Source organism: Spinacia oleracea, chromosome 6, assembly GCF_020520425.1.
Source record: "Spinacia oleracea cultivar Varoflay chromosome 6, BTI_SOV_V1, whole genome shotgun sequence".
NCBI classification, from domain to species: Eukaryota; Viridiplantae; Streptophyta; class Magnoliopsida; order Caryophyllales; family Amaranthaceae; genus Spinacia; species Spinacia oleracea.
The window spans coordinates 47,279,286-47,299,106 of NC_079492.1; the positions used below are offsets into that span (position 1 = coordinate 47,279,286).

Sequence of the window (19,821 nt, forward strand, 5' to 3'; positions counted from 1 at the left end):
CTAAAGAATATAGCACATATATAGAGAATCTATAATGCATTCTTCCGCTTTATTATGATGTTGCAGTTTCTATTTTTCATGTTTGTAAATGTGCACATTTTATATAATTTGTATTTCATACTTCTTGTAACGAATCAAACAAGACCTCATACGATGTTTTTTCTTATACATTGGGAAAAATTCAGAAGATTCTTTTCAATTGTAAATAGTGTCAAATATCAAAATTGGAACATCGATCGCTATGGAGTGGAAGAGAGTACATCGCAGCTAGTACTTTATCTGTTTTGTTTTAGTTGCAACCTTTAATGTTCACACCCCAATTTTCGCAATGCAACTGAATATGTGCTAAATTACATTCATGCCTCCATTTTTAGATATAATTACGAAAAAATGTGGATTATTGTATTGATGATGGTAGTTTGGTGAAGTCAAGTGGATAAATTGCAAAAAATAAAAAAGGATGCAGCTAAAAAGAAACAGCCCAAAATAGAAACATTGTAAATTTGTAATTAAAAGAAAATGGAGGAAGTAAGAATATTGTTAATGTTTTTAACAGAATTAACCCATGTAAATTTGCCATTAATGTTCATAAAACTATACATGTTTAATGAAAATTTTCCTGTCATATCCTTGGTGTTTTTTCTTTTTGAGCTACGCAATAGTACACTTCATATATTGTAAACTTAATTTGTAATGCCAATATGTGTTGTCGGATAATTAATTACGTAAATATAAGCTCAGATAAGACAAGTTTAAACAAATTAAAAATCTCTTTAGCAAATAAAATAATACTTAAAGGACAAATGACATATATAAGTTTATTGTTTCTCCTCTTTCTTATGTACCAATATTCTTACCATGGCTAAAATATAGGAAGTAACAACTTTCTTACCAGCTAATCCAATCATTTGGCCCCACCAGGCCAACATAAATTGATAAGTTTTTCATAACCTCCACAAGCACATCCTTATTCCTTAATTTAACCATCTTGTTAATCAAATCAATTAGCCAACATTAAGGTATATTACAAGACCACGAGGGTACACATGATGCCAACTGTGAAAATTCACTTTACCCAATCAAGGGGTACCCTACAAAGGACCCCACATTCCCTAGACTAACTTCTTCCCAATAGGCAATCCTTTCATTCCATGTCAGCACCGACCTTCTCTCTCTTTTCTTTATTCTCTTTCCAAATTTATAAGTTTACTTCATGGGATTGCATGAAGATCTTCCCTTCCCTTCTTTTAAACTAGTCCAAAACTAATGGCCAAACTAACAAGGCACTATCAAGGGTTCTTCTTCTTCCACGTGGCATTAACCCACCATCACCTTAATCACTAAGTATCCAACTTGGTTAAATTATTTTCTTATCCTATTATAATATCATGTAAAAAATTGAGTGATAGTGAAGTTTATCACACATGATTTTGTATTATTGTGTTACTTCACTCACTTGTGGTGGTCCGTGCAACGGTTAGTAAACGGTCAAATCACATATTACATCATCCATCTTTTACCAAGCTCCATAGTACTCCGTATTAACTTAGTATAAAATTGAACATAGTTTGACAATTAGATATACTCATATACGTCAGACAGTATAATAGAGAATTAAATGATTAATTTTAAACAAAAAATTTACACTTTAAATACAACATATTTAAGTATGTATCTCGTCCCCTAAAATTAAAAATTTATAACAACATGAATAACCATTCAAGATTATTTCTCCACTTGAAATCATGAGACAAATTGCTCATATTACCCTACCTAATGCCTATATAGCAATCAAGAAACCTCCCTAAGGCTCAAAGAAAAAAATAAAAGAAATTAAAAATTTCTTGGTTCATATAACTATTCCATTTACAGATAGGCTTTAGATTGATAAAAACATAGACATAGATAGAGAGGGCAAAAGAGTGTGTATAAGATATGCTCACTTCTCCTCATCTTCCTAGCCACTTCTTAAAGCTTGGATCAATAATATTCTTCTTTCTTTATATTTCTTCATACCAATTCACTATTAAGCTTCAAACAAACAATCACAATAACCTAACCTTGTTGTTGTTCTTCAAATTCATCTCCCTTCTCGTACCGCGATCCAAAGGTTAGATTATTTTTTTAGGGAAAGGTTGAATCATCAAAGGTAACATAGAACATAGGGTTTTGTTTGAGCATTAGGTGAAGTTCTTTGATTGGTTTTTTGTTTCTTGAAATAATGGGTTTGAGTTCTAAACAAGTTTCAAGTGATAGGCATGGTTGGAACCAAGCTTTGTTGCAAGCTAGCAACTTAGAGCTTCCAAACCCTCCTTCTTCATTGAAGAGGCAACAACCCCAACAACAACAACAACAACACCAACAACAAGGTCAACAACAACAACAACCTGAGCAACTGAATTGCCCTAGATGTGAGTCATCCAACACCAAGTTTTGCTACTACAACAACTACAACAAGTCACAACCTAGGCATTTCTGCAAGGCTTGTAAGAGGCATTGGACTAAAGGTGGGACGTTGCGCAACGTCCCAGTTGGCGGTGGCCGGAAGAATAAGCGTCTCAAGGCATCGAATTCCGGTAGCAAGACCGCCTCGAAAACCAAAAGTTCTACAACCAATAACACCTCCAATGACAACGTTAAAGCTTTAATACAAAGCCAACAACGTCAACAGCAACAACCACCAACAAGGTTTAGTCTCCCTCTAGGAGAAGCATCACTAATAAATGGGTTTGATGAGAAAAACACAACTTTCTCTGAGGCATTTTATCAAACACTTGGTCGGCAACCACCTTCTTCACTCCCAGAAACCTCCATTACCTTCAACAACAAGAGCTTAACTGATGGGATTTTTCTATCTCTTCCCCAAAACAACAATGATCAAGAACACCTTCAATTCCCATACACAAATCTTGGTAATTTTGAGAACAACCCAAGTTCGATTTCTTCCTCAAATTTCTACAATTTTACAGGGGATCATCATCAAAATCATCAAATTTCTGCAAATGGGTTGGAAGAATCAGTGATTAATACAAGTAATAGCAGCTCAATGAGTGTGATTGACATGTCCAGCAATTGGGGTTGGGATGATTTTGATAAATTTGTTTCAGTTGAAGCTGATCTTACCATGCCATGGGATGAAACAGAAATCAAGCTGCCAAGCCCTTGACAGTTGACACCATCAAGTAATAATAGTATAAAAACTTTATATTTAATTTTATAGTATGATCTTACCATATTATTACTATATATAACTTAGTTAGTTTAATTAATTAGTAATTAGTGTGTGTTAATATGGATTTGGGGTAATTTTTTTTAACTTTTGATAAATTTGACAATGTTTTGTTCTTTTAACTGCTGTGATAATAATGTAATAGAGATTAGTGACTACTATTATTTAAAATCTGCCCTCATTTTTTAATGGGTTATTTTCTTATTAATATCATGATTTTAGAATAATCATGTTTTAATTGGTTTTCTATGTTGTTTTCTTGCTAATTCCTAGGAAATTTTCATTTATTTCATTATCCAATGATGATGTACTTTGACAATTTTGGTTTTATATACTACTCCGTACTAAAATCTTAAGCCATAAATACTCGAGACAAATCGCAAATTTACTAATTTATCTATACAAAATTGGACTTAATTCGAAAATAATTATGGAGTACTTCTTTCTCTGTATTATTTTATAGGGAATCCTTCGTGGTGGCGGTAGTACTAGTAATAACAAGAATGTTAATGTGAGTGTTTAGTTTTCTCATAATTAAACTAAATTCAGTGCAATTGAATTTTGCTTTATACTTAAATTCTTTTTGAATTGACGGAGGGAAATGAAATTATAAAATAAGATTAAGTTGAAAATAATACAATCTTTATTCAACTTTAAAATAAGAGTTATGAAATTACACGGAGGTGGCCTGGTACGTGTGTTGACATGATTTATATCCAGAATCATAATAGAGGTTCACAAACTAGCTTGTATCTACCTCAACTTGTTCATATATGCGCTCGTGGCAAACAAATCATGTTCGCAGACAAGATCACGTACAACAAGTTATTAAGCGTTATTAATTATCTAAATCAGATATATCTACTTATGACTAATAAAAGTCGTTAGTTACTAGTAAAAGATTTATCTACTAGTTATGCATTCCGAATTGAGCAAATTGGGCAAATTGGGCAAGAGACAAGTACAACTCAACTTAGGGGATGCCTCAACCAATTTAGGGGAGAACCAACTAGCTCCTCAGTCTTTGAGTATTGGCATGGTACTGGAAAAAAAGACTGCAATGCGTTAAATATATGCTTACAATGTTTTTCCATCATATATACCTACTCAATCATCGATTAAACGAGCTGGTAACTGAAGAGTAGTTCTCCGTTCTTAAGAGTTGATTGCTATCTTTTTTTCTTTTTAATACGAGTCTAACTCATAATGTGCATTTTTTATCTTTAGATCTCAACAATTCCCTGTATCATTCTAGTTTTGTAACCAATAGTAGTATATTTTGTGTCAACAAGGTCCCCTCTCTCTACTCAAGTACGCAAAGTATTTGGTAAGCCATATAGGGTTAGTTATTCATGACATATATATTTTAATAAAATTAAATAAAATTGGGGAGCATAGTGTTAATTATAAGATTAGATAGGGATGTAACGGCAAAAATAATGGGGTCTCCTAACAGCTATGAATAATGGTCATAATTCCTCAGATGTGATACAAGATTCCTGTGGACATTATGCTTGTTTTCCATTCAGATTTTTGGCAGAAGATTATCGCCCAATTTTTGCATTATTTTTTTGGTTTAATAATGCACTGATAAATACTGGCCCTAGTCAATCCCACGTTGTAGGAGAGTTTGACCATATTCAAGACTGTTGACAGAGTTCCATCCTAAAATTTATTGATGATAGATGGAGTAGATTATCAATTTTATTTCTCTGTATTTCTTCAACGTAGAACAATTAGTTCCAACACGGAAACACTCACATGAAGAACATACTTGTTACGGAGTAGTTGTTAGAATATGCTTTGAATAAGTCAAGTCCCCATTCTGCAATGCCTCATCACGGGAATACGTTATTCTAAATTAGGATTATCTATTCGAGCATATTTTCCGCATCTATCTAAAGTGTACATCATCCGTTCTTGAATACTTACAACAGTTTGACTTTTGCACTATTCATATATTAATTTTGACCAAATTTTCTTACTCATATGTAAAAATCAAATGTTATTGTGTAATACGAAGTATGTTGTTAGATCAGTCTTAATGTACATTTTTCAAATATCAATTTTTTAAGCTTTTTTTTAGGGAATAAGCTTTTACTACTATGTAATTGCATATAATTATGGTCAAACTAATGTTTTGACAAATTTGTTAGTCAAGCTGTTGCAAATATTCAGGGACATATTTGGAGTATTATATAAACTCTTTAGGTCATAACATAGTTTTAAAATGCAGTTGTACTCCTAAAGATCAATAAAACTTATCTCCCTTCTACATGCGGACGTAACTAACATATTGTTAGTGAACAATTTTAAATTTATTTGTTCTCGTTCTTAATTATCTTTCTTGCTTTTGTTATAACAATAATCTTAAAATTACTTCTGGTTTTAGTATTCATTTTTCACTCCAGCTTTATTTCATAAGGGCATTATTTTATATAATTATTGAATCATAAGAGTTGGTGGATTGATGCAAATATGATTGAACAAACCGGATTTAATTCAATTTGATCAAGTTTTAAGCTATTCCTATGATTTGGGTTGTTCTAATCAAACTTCAAAATTACAAAGCACTTGAAATTCTATTAGATTTTCAGCTTGCCTTTTCCGCCTGTAACTAACTTTTTTAATTTACGAGAAATCTATACAAACTCTTAACGTACCCGGAAAAAATAATGAGCTTAATCTATACTAATATATTAAAAGACGTTGAGAAAATTTTGTATGTGTTACGTAGTACTTTTCCCTTTGCGCCACATCATTCACTCAACAAATGAATGTTATATCATAAACAACCAAAAATCAATACGTACAACGAGGTTCGAACTCCAAAGCTCAAGTGTGGATGATAATCCTTATTACCATCTTAACCAACAACTAATTGTGGTTTGTCTCTTCATATTAATTTATAAATGAATGTTAACATGAAGTCTAAAACAACTAAATTTTTATGTATCATTTATTTTCTATTGACTATTTTAGAAAAATAATAATAAATTAAAGAATTAGGACAACCATGAATAAACATGATGTCATAAGTCTCATAAGTATCAACTACATAAATGTTTTGCATGGTTGCATATATCTAATTTGGTGTTTATTAATTTGAATCACTTAGTTCCACTAGAAAAAAAATTATACAAATTGTAAGATGATGTAATTGAAAAAAAGAATTATTTTTCATGATAAACGACGTAGTGTGTTTGTGTAGTTGGCGAAGTAGATGAATGTTTTTCACTTTATAATATACATGTATTTTATCAAATATTAAGCTCAAGAAAAATTTAAATTTTTAACTATTCAGTGTAGCAATCGGGGCATCGCCTGAGCCACACACTAGTTAATATTTTAAAAGCCGGATAGGGATATAAAGCTATACCTTAATTATAAACAATTTAATTTTCTACTAAATTTGAAAATTTCTTTTGGATATATGAAAACTTTTAAAACCAATCTAATATAATACTCCTATATACACAAAATTTAATTCCATATTAGCGTCAACATAACCCAATACCATCATCATTCATCAGGCATCAATGAGACGTTTTCTTTGTCCACATATATAAAAATCCTATTCGTACAACAATAGAAATGTCATTTCACTAAACAAGAACAATCTAAGAGGTCATTGTTATAACATTATATTTCGTTATTTTTATCCTATAAATAAAAATAAAAATAAAATTAGAATATAACAAAATAGATTATGTAAGATCGATGAGGTTTGTGGGGGTGAGTTTAAATTAGGTGATGGTGGAATCCTATCATAAGCCCTACCTGTAAAGCCAAGAAGCACTAATATTTTCCATACCAAAGTGGTCCTTTTCATACTCCTTCACATACCCAATTTGATCTTTCATCATGTGCTTCATCTTCAATAGGTCCTCTTTCTCTCATTTTCCTATTGCTTTGTCCCATCATTAAGCCCTTCTAAATTGTACTATTCTAGCAAATATATTATACATTATACTACCATAATTAACACTCATTTTGGGCACTTGGGCATGCATCTACTAGACTACATGTCATCATATGTTCTTGATCACCAAAATCCATTTAGAATAGCAGTGGATCTTAAACAATTTATATATAAATAGGGAGGCCAGTAAGTTTGCCGATATAATATACTTATATAATTATACTTAAATTTTAGGGAGGATGAAACTAAATTTACACTATAATTTTTTGGTTTGGTGGGCCTGGCCCACTAAGGCCAGACTTATCATATGCCGACTACCCCTGGTTTAGAGCATGGATGGAGGAAGATGTTGTCGTAATCACAAGGTCCCTCTCGAGATCACAATTGGACTTATTCATGTGCATGCACGGAAAAATAAACGGATTTTTAAAATAATACGTAATTTTTCGTATACGGTAGCTTAGACGAGCCGATAGGAAAATTTCTATGTACGTATGATTTTATCTCGACAACCGTAAAATCATGGCTATTTTCTTTGCTGTTTGCTCGATCATTTAGAAGGTACAACGATTGTATGATAAATTTTCGATGTATGACCACATCATGGAAAGAGGTACAACCTTGTACAACCACATATTGTTTTCATGGATGATTATAGGGTACATTGTACTAAGAAAATTATCAACAAAAATATTGGTCTTCAATCGATAGTCGCTTTCATATGGAGCTATGGTTAGGTATGAAATTTGTGACTTCAAGTCCAACTTCACTCTTTTTATTGATTTTATTATCTTATTATGCCTTGACCAATCTATACTTATTTAATAAACCTGCTCCTTCATTATTAATTTAGATAAAGGGTATGAATTCAATGCAAGAATTGAAGATCATAACATGCGTATTGAAAAATTCAAATAAAATTCAATTCTGAATATCTGAATAACGAACATTCAACACAATTATATATCCCAAATTCTTATATGAGACGGTCCTCACCATCAACTGATGGTGAGACCAGTTCACACTTGCGAATTTAGGTATGTTACTTCTATAGTTTAGATATGTTACTTTTTTTTATAATTTTAGAGGAGGTACTTTTTTTAGTTTAGGTATGTTACTTCTATAATTTATACATGTTACTTTTTTATACGGAGTAGTTTTAGGGGAGATACCTTCTTAGTTTAGGTATGTTACTTCTATAGTTTAGACATGTTACTTTTTTTTATATAATTTTAGAGGAAGTACTTTTTTTAGTTTAGGTATGTTACTTCTATAGTTTATACATGTTACTTTTTTTATACGGAGTAGTTTTAGGGGAGATACCTTCTTAGTTAGGTATGTTACTTCTATAGTTTAGACATGTTACTTTTTTTTATATATATATATATAATTTTAGAGGAGGTTTTTTTTTTTTAGTTTAGGTATGTTACTTCTATAGTTTAGACATGTTATTTTTTTTTATAATTTTAGATGAGGTACTTTTTTAGTTTAGGTATGTTATTTCTATAGTTTAGACATGTTACTTTTTTTTATACGGAATAGTTTTAGGGGAGGTACATTTTTAGTTTAGGTATGTTACTTCTATAGTATAGACATGTACAAACTTTTATATAAGGCGGTCTTACACAAAAGACCACCTTGGTGTCATATAAGTTAAAGAATGAAATCAATTAGTAAAGCACTAGTACTAATTAGTTAAACACTAAAACCAATTAGTTAAACAATGAAAGTAATTAGTTAAGCGCTAAAATTAATTAGTTAAGAAATGGAACCAATTAGTTAAGCAATCGAAGTGGTCTTTCCGGTAAGGCGGTATTACACAAAGGTTCCCGTTAGATATGTTACTTTTTTTTTATATAATTTTAAAGGAGGTACTTTTTTAGTTTAGGTATGTTACTTCTATAGTTTAGATCTGTTACTTTTTTTTATATAGTTTTAGGGGGGGTACGCTATTGATTTCGCGCTCGTCACACCATCAAGTTGATGGTGTGACTGGTCTCACAGGAGACGCGCTAATTATATATATACAGTAATTTGCATCAAAATTAATTTATGGTCAAACCATTCTATCATGATAATACTAACACTAACAACCTTTTAAAGATGTAAACAGATACGGAGTTCGCCTTCCGTTCCTTTGATTTTTTTTTCCTTGTTAGTTTATTGGTTCGTTAATTCACTCTCGATCCATTTTTGCATGATCCATTTCGACCAGTACATATAAGATTATAAATTGTGGCAGTCCGAATGTTTAAACACCTGATCCGTGTGGCGCACTCTTGTTTTTTGGCGGCAAGGATGCAAGTATTATGCGGAACGAGTGTCTTGTAACTCGTAGGGGCATGAATAAACGTCTGATTTTATATGGGCGCTCTTGCCTATTGGCGACAAGAGCGAGAGGCGAGGGTCAATCGGGGCACTTATGTGCGCACAACAGACAAAAGCGGGATCGACGACAAAAATTATCGGATTGCGGGACTTTGTGAGATTTGGGATACTTTAGGGCAAGTGGCGGCACAATATCTATAAAGGTTTACAACAAAACACAAGCAATGAAGCGATGTCAACAATTGGTGCTAAGTAGGAATTCATGATCCGATCTACTTTAGTCTTGCACATATTATGATAGATTCTCCAAATAATCAGGTTTAGTACTAAATGATATACTTAGTCTAGGGGAAATAAGTGATTATATCTCACAACCAAGAAGTTATTGGATCAATGTTCGGTCCATTGCAAGGTATGGGACTTAAGTCCCACGTTAGTCATAAGGGAGGTTGGTGTGAGGGTTATATAGGACTAGATTAGATCCCGTGTACGCACGGATATTCAAAAAATGTTCGTTTATCATCGTTTTTGTAAAATATTTAACTAAAATATTTATTCTTTATATCTAATACGTACGTATTTAGTAAACCTTGAACATACTCATTCAATCATCTAATATGGAACTTTTGTCATACTACTTATAATATATTTTATATTTTAATACGATAATTTGACAAAAATATTCGATATGCTTAATATATTTGACCAAAATATTAAGTAAATATATTTTCTATTATTGATATGACAATTTGATTAAAATATTACCAAAATCATCAAATATTGTTATATTTTATAATCCTATTTTTTTCCATACATAAACAGTTTATACCAAAGGAGAAAAAAAATAAAATAGAGTATGTTATTTCAGGAAAGAGATTTATGGCGGGAAAATTTTGCACCAGGAAATGACATGTGTCATTTCTAGTATCTGTTTTATTATTATAATGTAATAATGAGTTATCTTTTCATTGAGTTAGCTACTGGGGATGGCTCTCCTATGGTCTTTTGTATCAATGGTATTAGAGCCGACCACTGCTCCTAGCACCACATGTGAGTGATGGCCAGAGGTGATGTAGTGCTCGCCCAGGGCTAATAACCTTCTCTTCTACATTTCCTCCCTTCTGCCTAGCGCAGCTGCGTAGAGGGGTTGTGTGTTACTGTCAATTGCAAGGTATAGGACTTAAGGGTGAGTTTATCCCTAGTCTTGAAGGGAGTCTCAAGAGTAAGTCTTGGGATAATGTGGTAAAAGACTACACCAAGTCTTGAAGTGAGTTTGAAAATCCAAGACTCACTCAAGCCTCTTTAAGACTCCACTTTTTTCTTCCTCCAATCAAATCATGCCACATCATCAAAATTAATTTATCTTATTTCACCCAACTACATTATAGTTGATGGTTTATGTATTATTTTGTTTCATTTTCCTTTAAATTTATGTTCTAAATCTTTTGAATTTAATATGTTGTATTATTTTTTCTAATTTGTACGGTATATATGTCAATTTCGAAATTGACATTTTCTGTTTTATTTTTCATTTTTTTCTCGAATTATAAACTACTTTGTTTGTATATAATTTCAATATTATTTAGAAAATGTATAAAAAAAAAGATATATAACTAAAACATTATTTTAAGAGTTAGATGAGTCTGAGGTGAGTCTGGAGATAATGTGTAAAAATAGGGTGAGTTTTGTGTGAGTCTGGATAATGAAAGAGTTAGTGGAATACTGATGTGGCAGAGTCTGAAGATTGGAGGTGAGTTTGGGGATAAACTCACCCTAAGTCCCACATCGGTCGCATGAGAGGCTGATGTGGGGTTTATATAGCACCATGGGCTCTCTTCTCCTTGGGCTAGCTTTTGGGGATGACTCTCCTATTACCTGTACAAACAGTTTAAAGGATCGAGATTCCCTTACCCTTTCTCTCACCTTTGGGCCTTATCTCCTAAATTAGGCTAAGTTAATCAATGTGAATTACTAGCACAATACTTTCTCCCTATTTTTTTAGGAGTCATAATTATTATTTTCGGCCGTATAATAATAAAAACCGTACTAAACTAATACTCTTCTTGGGCCTTATCTCCTAAATTAGGCTAAGTTAATCAGTGTGAATTACTAGCGCGATACTTCCTCTCTACTCCCTCCGTCCCTTATGAAGGAAATAGTGCCCTTGGTCCAAGTATGCATTCAATGTTAAGTCTAATAAATGCGGTTCAGTATTAATTAACAAGTTAATAATCCAGTGAGATCAAGTGAGCTGAATGCCTAGCTAGAGGCCGCTTCAGTTCAAGTGGAATTAATGATATTAATCCACAGCTTACTCTTGACTGAACCCGTATGGTCACACAAATAGTAAGTAAACGGATCAAGTATTTAATGGCATTAAATACTCCATCTATGGATATTCGGAATCGACGGATCTTGGTTTCAGTGGGAGCTGAGATCGTCACAAGCAAGAAAAGAATACTCCGGAAACGATGATATTACCGGAAACGGAAATATGGATCGTATCGGAAATATAAATATTATCCAAGCCGTAGATGTTACCGGAAACGGAAACATGGTACGTATCGGAAAATATTATCGGAAATGGAAATATTGCCGGAATCGGAAATATTGCCGGAAACGGAAATATTGTCAGAATCGGAAATATTATCGGAATCGGAAAATAATTCCGGAAACGGAAATATTAAATATTTGTTCGAAACGGAAATTAATTCCGGAATCGGAAACATTAAATATTTTTCGTATCGGAAATGAATTCCGGAATCGGGAATTTAATCGGAAGCGTATCGTACGAATTAGCATCGGACGAGGCTCGCTAGACGAAGGCCCAGCACGAAGTCAGGCCGTCGCCCAGCAAGCCACACGCATCAACAACACACGCCAAGCCTCGACCAGGCCCAGCGCAAGCCAGGCCCAGCCAAGGCCTTGGGCGCGCGCACGGACACAGGCAACGGGCATGGGCCGAGGCGCTGTGCGCTCAGCGTGGGCCGCAAGGCCTGCGCGGGTGTACGGTGCTCGTGCGATGCTCGTGTGCGAATCCTAAAGCTATCGGGATTCGATAAAAGATTAAATCCTAAACCTATTAGATAAAGTTTATTTAATAGAGTCCTAGCAGGATTCTAATTAAACTAATTAGTATCCTAATAGGATTATGATTCCTTTTCCATACCTCTATAAATAGGAGCCTAGGGTCATAATTTATAGAGACAATTGAAGTATTCTAAAGGTAAGATTTTGAAGAAAAATCAGCCACTCTCTTGCCCCTAATCAGCCGAAATCTATACTACCATAAGGGCGATTCTAGTTGGTCAAGCTTAAGGCGGATCCGGACGTGCTGTGGACTATCTACGGAAGGACGACACTTGGAGTCCTAAAGACTTGTTCTTGTTCGGTTCGGGCGCAGCTAGGGAGGGCACGCAACAAAGTGTATGCATCTAAACTATGCTAAATGATTATGTGTAAATAATATGCTTTCCTGGCTTTATGGTTTTTCCGCATGATTTATGTTTTGTCATATGTATCATAACCTATCAATGGTATCACGAGCCTCTTATTATTTTCATAATCTAAATTGCATAAACATGGTTAAATATTACAAATTTGCAAGGAATTAAAAGGGGTTACTAATTTTCGTAATTGTTAATTAATTGCAAATTGCGTTTATTTAATTATATGCACGCAGTTTTTCGGCAGTTTCTTCGTTACTCATCCAAATCGAGTGATTTTTGTGTCAATTCCGCATGTAAAAGGCATTCTAAAATTTTGACCTAAACACTATTTTTCGGCCGAACCCAGAATTCCCAAATTCGAAGCCTAACTATGACTTTTCGGAGGTTTTAGTTTTTCGAACGCAAAAGTTTGTAAATTTAAGATGTTAAATTAAATATTTGCGATTCTTGTTGATAAATCTTGAATTTTTGATTGACCTACTGTATATGTTTAACAAGTTTGAATGCCTAGCCTTGTTAATTATACAATCTAATTTGTAATTATGATTAATTTTATTGAAATTCGAATAATTTAGAATTGATTTGTTTTTCATAATTAATTAATAATTTAATTAGATACCTATGATTAAAAACCACCATAAAAATTGTTAATTTGTGTTAAATTTTAAATTTTTATGACCTAGATTTGAATCCATGATTAATCGGAAATTAATTGATTAATAAATTTTCGATTTTTCGCCCTAAAATTATGAAATTAATATGTTTTATTAATTTGTCATTAATTTTGAATTAAAAATTTTAAATTTTTATGCAATCGGTCATAAAACTAGCACGCACAAAGCAATGGACGCTACGTGTTACCCTTAAGGGGTGTTGTACAGTGCGGGCATGCGACGACGAGCAAGGGAGCTCGTCGCCCATGCGGTACGAATGCAGCGAGCAAGGCGAGTGGCGCGCGAGCACAAGGCAGCAGCCCTGCCTTGTGTCGAGTGCTGCGCGCATGTGGGCGATGGGCGAGCAGCGATGGCATGGCACGAGCAGAGGCGTGCGCGCGCGAGGGCGAGAGCTGGTCGCCCAGCGATCGCAGCTCAGCGCACCAACACGCGTGGCCTCGAGCGCTTGCTTGCGCGAGCGAGCGATCGAGCGAGCACCATCGTATAGAAAAAGGACATTTAACGACGAACAATTTCGTCGTTAAAAGCCTCAATTTTCGTCGTTAAAATCTTTAACGACGGTCATGATGTTCGTTGTAACAGGTTCCGTCGTTATTGACTTTAACGACGATGTTCATCGTTATTAATTAACTCTTATTAACGACGAATTATTGTTTCGTCGTTAAGCATTAACGACGAATTATTCCTTCATCGTTAACAATTAACGACGGATTACTGTTTCGTCGTTAAAATAACGACGAATTTACGATTTCATCGTTAAAAGTTAACAACGAACTAATGTTTCATCGTTAAAAGTTAACGACGAACTACCGTTTTGTCGTTATTAATTAACGACGCAACAGTAGTTCATCGTTAATGGACATTTTATTACGTTGAACTATTAATAATAATGACCAAACAAGCCCTCGTTAAATATCAATTCAAAGATAAACAAATTTAAATATTTATAATAACGATCAAATATATTAGAAATGAATAAGACACATTGAAAATCATATAAAATTAGTGTAAAATTATAGTTAATCTCCAAAGTATAAAATACACAATATTCCATAAGTGGAAAATACAAAAAATCTTATAAGAACTAATAAACAAAAACATGATAACTAACTAAATCCAAGTTCCTAGTTTAATTCTAATATTTTTGTTCTTTGACAAAGAAGAAAAAAGTGCATCGAATAGCTGGAGTAGAAGTTTTCCCTTCTTTAAACACCTACAAAAAAAGTTAAAGGAAAAGAAATAAAATTAGAAAACTCAAACTCCACATAAAACTAAAATTATTGGGATGATTCCAGCAAAAAATCCATGAATGTCAGATACAGGTATACAGTACTCTGGACACTAGTTTAGTCTACTTTACATTTCTACAAGTTCTGAACACAACAGAAATTAATTAACAAGTTGTTCAAAATTTCGACAGCATCTCCCTAAAAGTACAACAATGATCAACATTTAGATATTATTCAACTTGTAACCCAATCATTTAAATCCAGCCTATACAGTCAAACTCAATCCACGATCTTATCCTCCATTCCGGTAGAACCATCCATAAACAAATAAAAGACGAGTACTAGGAGTCTCCTTTCCCACGGTTGAACGTTTCAGTACCCTTAAAGAAAAAAAAACAGAAGACAAAGAAGACACTTAGCTGGTTTGTCGATCTTCCAGAATTCCTGCTTCTCACTCAATGCGTAAAGCGATAGTTGTTAAAGTAGCTCCAATTATGGCTCTGACTTATGTTCCAACCAACACAGGACACAAGTTTGCACCAAGTTATACAGATGTGCATGCACCTTCTTGTGTCTAATAAAAAAATAGAAAAATTGAACAGCATAATTGTAATGGAATTCCTTGGGAATAAATTAATTTCAGTCCAACATCTGCACCCCGGATTAGCTATAAGCCAATAACCTGATAAAAACCAAGCAATCGGCAAAGATAAGCTCATGAGAAGCAAATTGTAGCTTGCAAAAATTAGCTAAGAAACAAGAAATGTTTATTGCTAAAACCAATCTAGCTCATAATATAGAATAACCTTTTCCCAAAACAATCTAAAAATAAATCTAAATTCTATAACAAACTGAGAAATATGGGTATATACTATTTTTATCAATTAGATTATATCTAAATGTAGTATGCAATTAAGAGTGCAAAAATGGGTGACCCTGTACCCCTACAAATCATGAAAATATCAAACTATATATTTCTTAGTCACAAATCAATGAATAAAGTAAAGATGGCTTACAAAGCATACCGAGCAACCTAACTAATACAAGGGACAAAAACTAGTAAAATCATACATAGGAAAGCGAAGCAAAACCAAATTAGATTGATGCATCAGACTAGAACTCCTAAAAGCAACTAGAATAAACTAAACCTGACTCTGGCATGCTGTATAAATCCAACCTGCATCAGTCTTGCACTCACATCCTTACAAACTTGCACAATGTCGCACACAGACACCTGCTACCTCTGTCCAGGCACAAATGCTCATCCAAAACGGTTGCTTGTTTCTGCTACCCCTGCAAGGGACACATAAACACAACACTTAAGCTTCTTGATGTCATAATAGCTGGCACACACGTCGGCATATCTCTGCAGTCTTGATGTCATTACTAATGCAAGAGACTAAAGAGAGTCAATCAGAAAAGAAAAGAAAAGTTACATTTAACTTTGCTAACTCATAGAATACGAAAAGGTCAAAACCTTTTGAATGAAGCTGATCAGTGCAAGTTTTTCCATATGACCATAACTTTATTTTCTATCAAACAGATGGAATAAGTTTAAAGTTAAAGAATAGGAAAAACTTATAAGATAGTGCACAACTAAAAAGAAGCTGGAAAAATTAAACAGACTTGATAAATATCCTAAGAGACACAATAGTCACTTCAATAATATAGCTGAATGTGGGCATGACTTGGATTTTTGATTTTGGAAATTTGATAAAAACAGAATATGCCCTTTTCTTGTTTGTTGCAGACATTCTCAGATTCCAAGTTTGGTTTCTTTTCTTTGATTTACTCAAAAGAGGGACGAAAGCTAAGAACATTACCACCGCCATTTTTATCCACCATTTTTTCTTCATCCATTTTCAACCGTTTTCCTCTGCATTCAAGTCATTCGAGAAGTTGGTTGCACGACAAAGAAGCTGAACTTATTGTACTAGCAACGGCTGGTTTCTTATTGCGGAATGGGCTCTAACAGGCCGGCTGTTGGTTTACTGGATACACTAAATATGGATAACTTTAGGACTATACTTCCTCATAGTTATCCTTATCCACACGAGCACTCCCGTCACGCAATCATAGCAGTTGCCTTGGGATGCCTTTTTTTCATATCGTTTGATAGTATGAATACTTTCATACAAGGGTTTGACAGCAACATTAAGTGGTGGTTTATGTATATCTGGTTGTTAGGATTTTTCTATTTTTTCTCATCACCGTTCATTGGGAAGACAATTAAACCAAGTTATTCAAATTTTAGTAAATGGTATATTGCCTGGATTTTTGTGGCAGCTGTATATCACCTCCCAAGTTTTCAATCAATGGGAATTGATTTGAGGATGAACCTTTCTTTATTCATATAGCTGAATGTGGGCATAACCAACCTGAAAACATAAACCTATTAGGATTTATGCTTTTTCTATGACTAAACTCAAAGGTACTACACATATTGAGCATCCAACTACTGAACTAGTGCGAATAGTCTATAGCAATTTACATACATGACCATTAACTACGAAATTGAAACTGAATAAATTCCAGATAAAGACTCCGTACTTCATTCAGGTTAACAAAAATTTCGAACAATTTCTCTCCCATATAATTAGACTATTGGAAAGAAAAATTGAATTGTAATTCACCAATTATCTATCACAATTACATAAATATAGAAAGAAATCAATTGAAATATAGTTGAGAAGTTTTGAAATTGCAATGTAAAACAATGTGATAAGGTAAAATTATGAGTTACCGATGATGGTCCTTGTAGCGGCAGTGCCAACTAGTCGAGCCGCCGCCACGGCCGTGCTGGTGCCCTTATCGGTGTGGGACGTGTGGCCTGTTGCCATCGTTGCCGAATTGCCAAATTCCTGCAAGGATAACAACATATTGATTAAGAGCAGACTAGAAGATGTTACCGAATATTGTCTATGACTAACCCTAGTGTGAGGGGGTCGAAAAAGCGCGAGGCCAATGCGTGACCTGTCCCTCGTGGGTGTGACGATTCTTTTTATTCAATCAAGTGTAATTGGATTTCCGGTGAGTATACACCCAATTGAGTAGTAATATTGGAGTTGCCATTCAGTTTTTAACGACAATGAGAAAAACTGACAAAACCCGGTTATCGTGACATAAAGGGAGTGCAATTATGTTTGACCACGATGGCCGTAGGTTCCCTTGTGATCCCTGGTGTGAGGATCTCTCAATATACACTCGCAAGGTAGAGATTGAGGGTTCGGGGGACTGTAACTACCGAGAGGAGTAATTCGCTCGTCGATAACTCCAGAGGCAGGATATCCTTACTAGCTCAGCATAAATAATTGAAGGGACATGTGTTAACTATTAAACTAATCTGAATTGATTTTAGCAATATGCAACATATAATACTAATTCGATCGTGATTATCTGATTTAAATAACATTAAGGGACCTAGCATGATAATCCGATTTCCCAAAGATATTATATTTGTTAGGCGTGGTAGAACAATCATATTAGGTTAGTTTAACAGTTCATAAAAAGGGTGAGGAAAGCGGTTAAATCATCGAAAAGGGACACATTACGACGCACCCTTGAGAGGTGCGTCACGGTTCTCAGAAAACTAACCACTTTGACTTTGCTATTTCTCCTTTTTATTTAACGAATCTCGATTATGGGACAGGATACGTTCTGTTCGATTTATGGATCGATTGCGACAGAACGCGTGAACAGTTTCGCAGCGAGAGGCTTAGGCTAAGGGGTTTAGATTCAATACTCAGAGCATATTATGTGTTGTTGTGTGTTGTTTCACGTCGAAACTAGGGGCCTATTTATAGGGAAGAGTTCGTGGAAAGATAGAATTGCAGAGTTCTAATCCATAAAGAATTAGGAAAAAAACACGTCCCAGGTAATTTCGGCGCCCAGCTCTGGGCGTCAAAGATTTCGGCGCCCAGGGCTGGGCGTTGAAAATAGAGATCCATGTAATTTCAGCGCCCAGGGCTGGGCGTCAAAGATTTCGGCGCCCAGCTCTGGGCGTTGAAAGTGATGTTTGGGCCGAATTCTTTGTCAGATTCGGATTCCTGAAATCCGTAGAGTTTGAGATTAATTCGAGTCTTTTAGCGCGTATCAATTTTGTGACGGAATGCGTCTGGGCCCGTTACGAACTCTAGGCTCGTTAGGATTTCGATTAATACGTAACTCTTATTTCCGAATCATATTAGGAATAGGATTCTCGCAGTTTTCTATCTCATTTAGGATTTATGTTGGAATGCAACACCTAATTCTGACAGGTTTCTATCTTTTATGATTTGCCACTTTTAGAAGCTACCTTTTACGGCAGTTACTATTTTTAGCAGGTTTCCATAAATAGCAGGTTTCGGGTGAAATGAAATGGGAAATCGAGATTCGTTTATTTTATAGGAGATGCGTTGTCAAGTGGAGTTTTTATGCTTTCATCATCGAACCTTTCCCTTGCGGGAATGGGGACAAAAGTAGGTGTCTATAGTTAGCCCCCACTTTGACTGAGTCTTGGAGTAAGACGATGGTCAAAGTATTAGACGGAGTGCGTCACACAAGCCATGGTGTATGTGACCTGTTTTGCGAGGGTCTCACAAGCCCCCGAGTGATAACATTTGACTTAAGGGTCATCACTTGAAGTGTCGACATATCCCTCACGTGTCATTGGGATTTGTCCACTGATAGTATAGAAACTTCCTCACTTTGTCATTGGAAGGACCTAAAGGTGCGTAGAAACTCCCTCACTTTGTCATTGGGAGTAGCTACAGATGTTTTCGAAATTAAAGCTGTAAAGTGTAATTGGGCCTGGCCAAGCCCAATCACGAGGTAAAACGTTTTTAAAGATTCTCATTTTCAGGGCTAGCTAAACGAGAAAACCCCCTTGTTTTTATAGGACGTAAAACGAAGGGAAATCCAGCACATCGTTCTTTTTTGGAAAAACGGAAAACCAATCCTTTAATTTTTGGAAAAAGGGAAAACCAATCCTTTAATTTTCGGAAAAAGGGAA

At 34.5% G+C, this 19,821-nt stretch overlaps 1 protein-coding gene and 1 long non-coding RNA gene across 2 annotated transcripts; one reads left to right on the plus strand and one right to left on the minus strand.

Annotated features, from left to right (window-relative positions):
* Positions 1 to 1,698: 1,698 nt before the first annotated feature.
* On the plus strand, positions 1,699 to 3,406 carry LOC110795668 (dof zinc finger protein DOF3.1-like). The gene has a single exon (XM_022000687.2). It carries the CDS (start codon positions 2,222 to 2,224, stop codon positions 3,164 to 3,166), a length of 945 nt encoding a protein of 314 aa, XP_021856379.1. The 5' UTR covers positions 1,699 to 2,221; the 3' UTR covers positions 3,167 to 3,406.
* An 11,168-nt stretch (positions 3,407 to 14,574) lies between these two features.
* LOC110778300 (uncharacterized) lies at positions 14,575 to 17,769 on the minus strand. Its single transcript, XR_002530753.2, has 3 exons — positions 17,575 to 17,769; positions 15,980 to 16,124; positions 14,575 to 15,513 (listed from the first exon to the last, which is right to left on the minus strand). It is a non-coding gene; the product is annotated as an uncharacterized lncRNA (long non-coding RNA).
* Between the last annotated feature and the right edge of the window lie 2,052 nt (positions 17,770 to 19,821).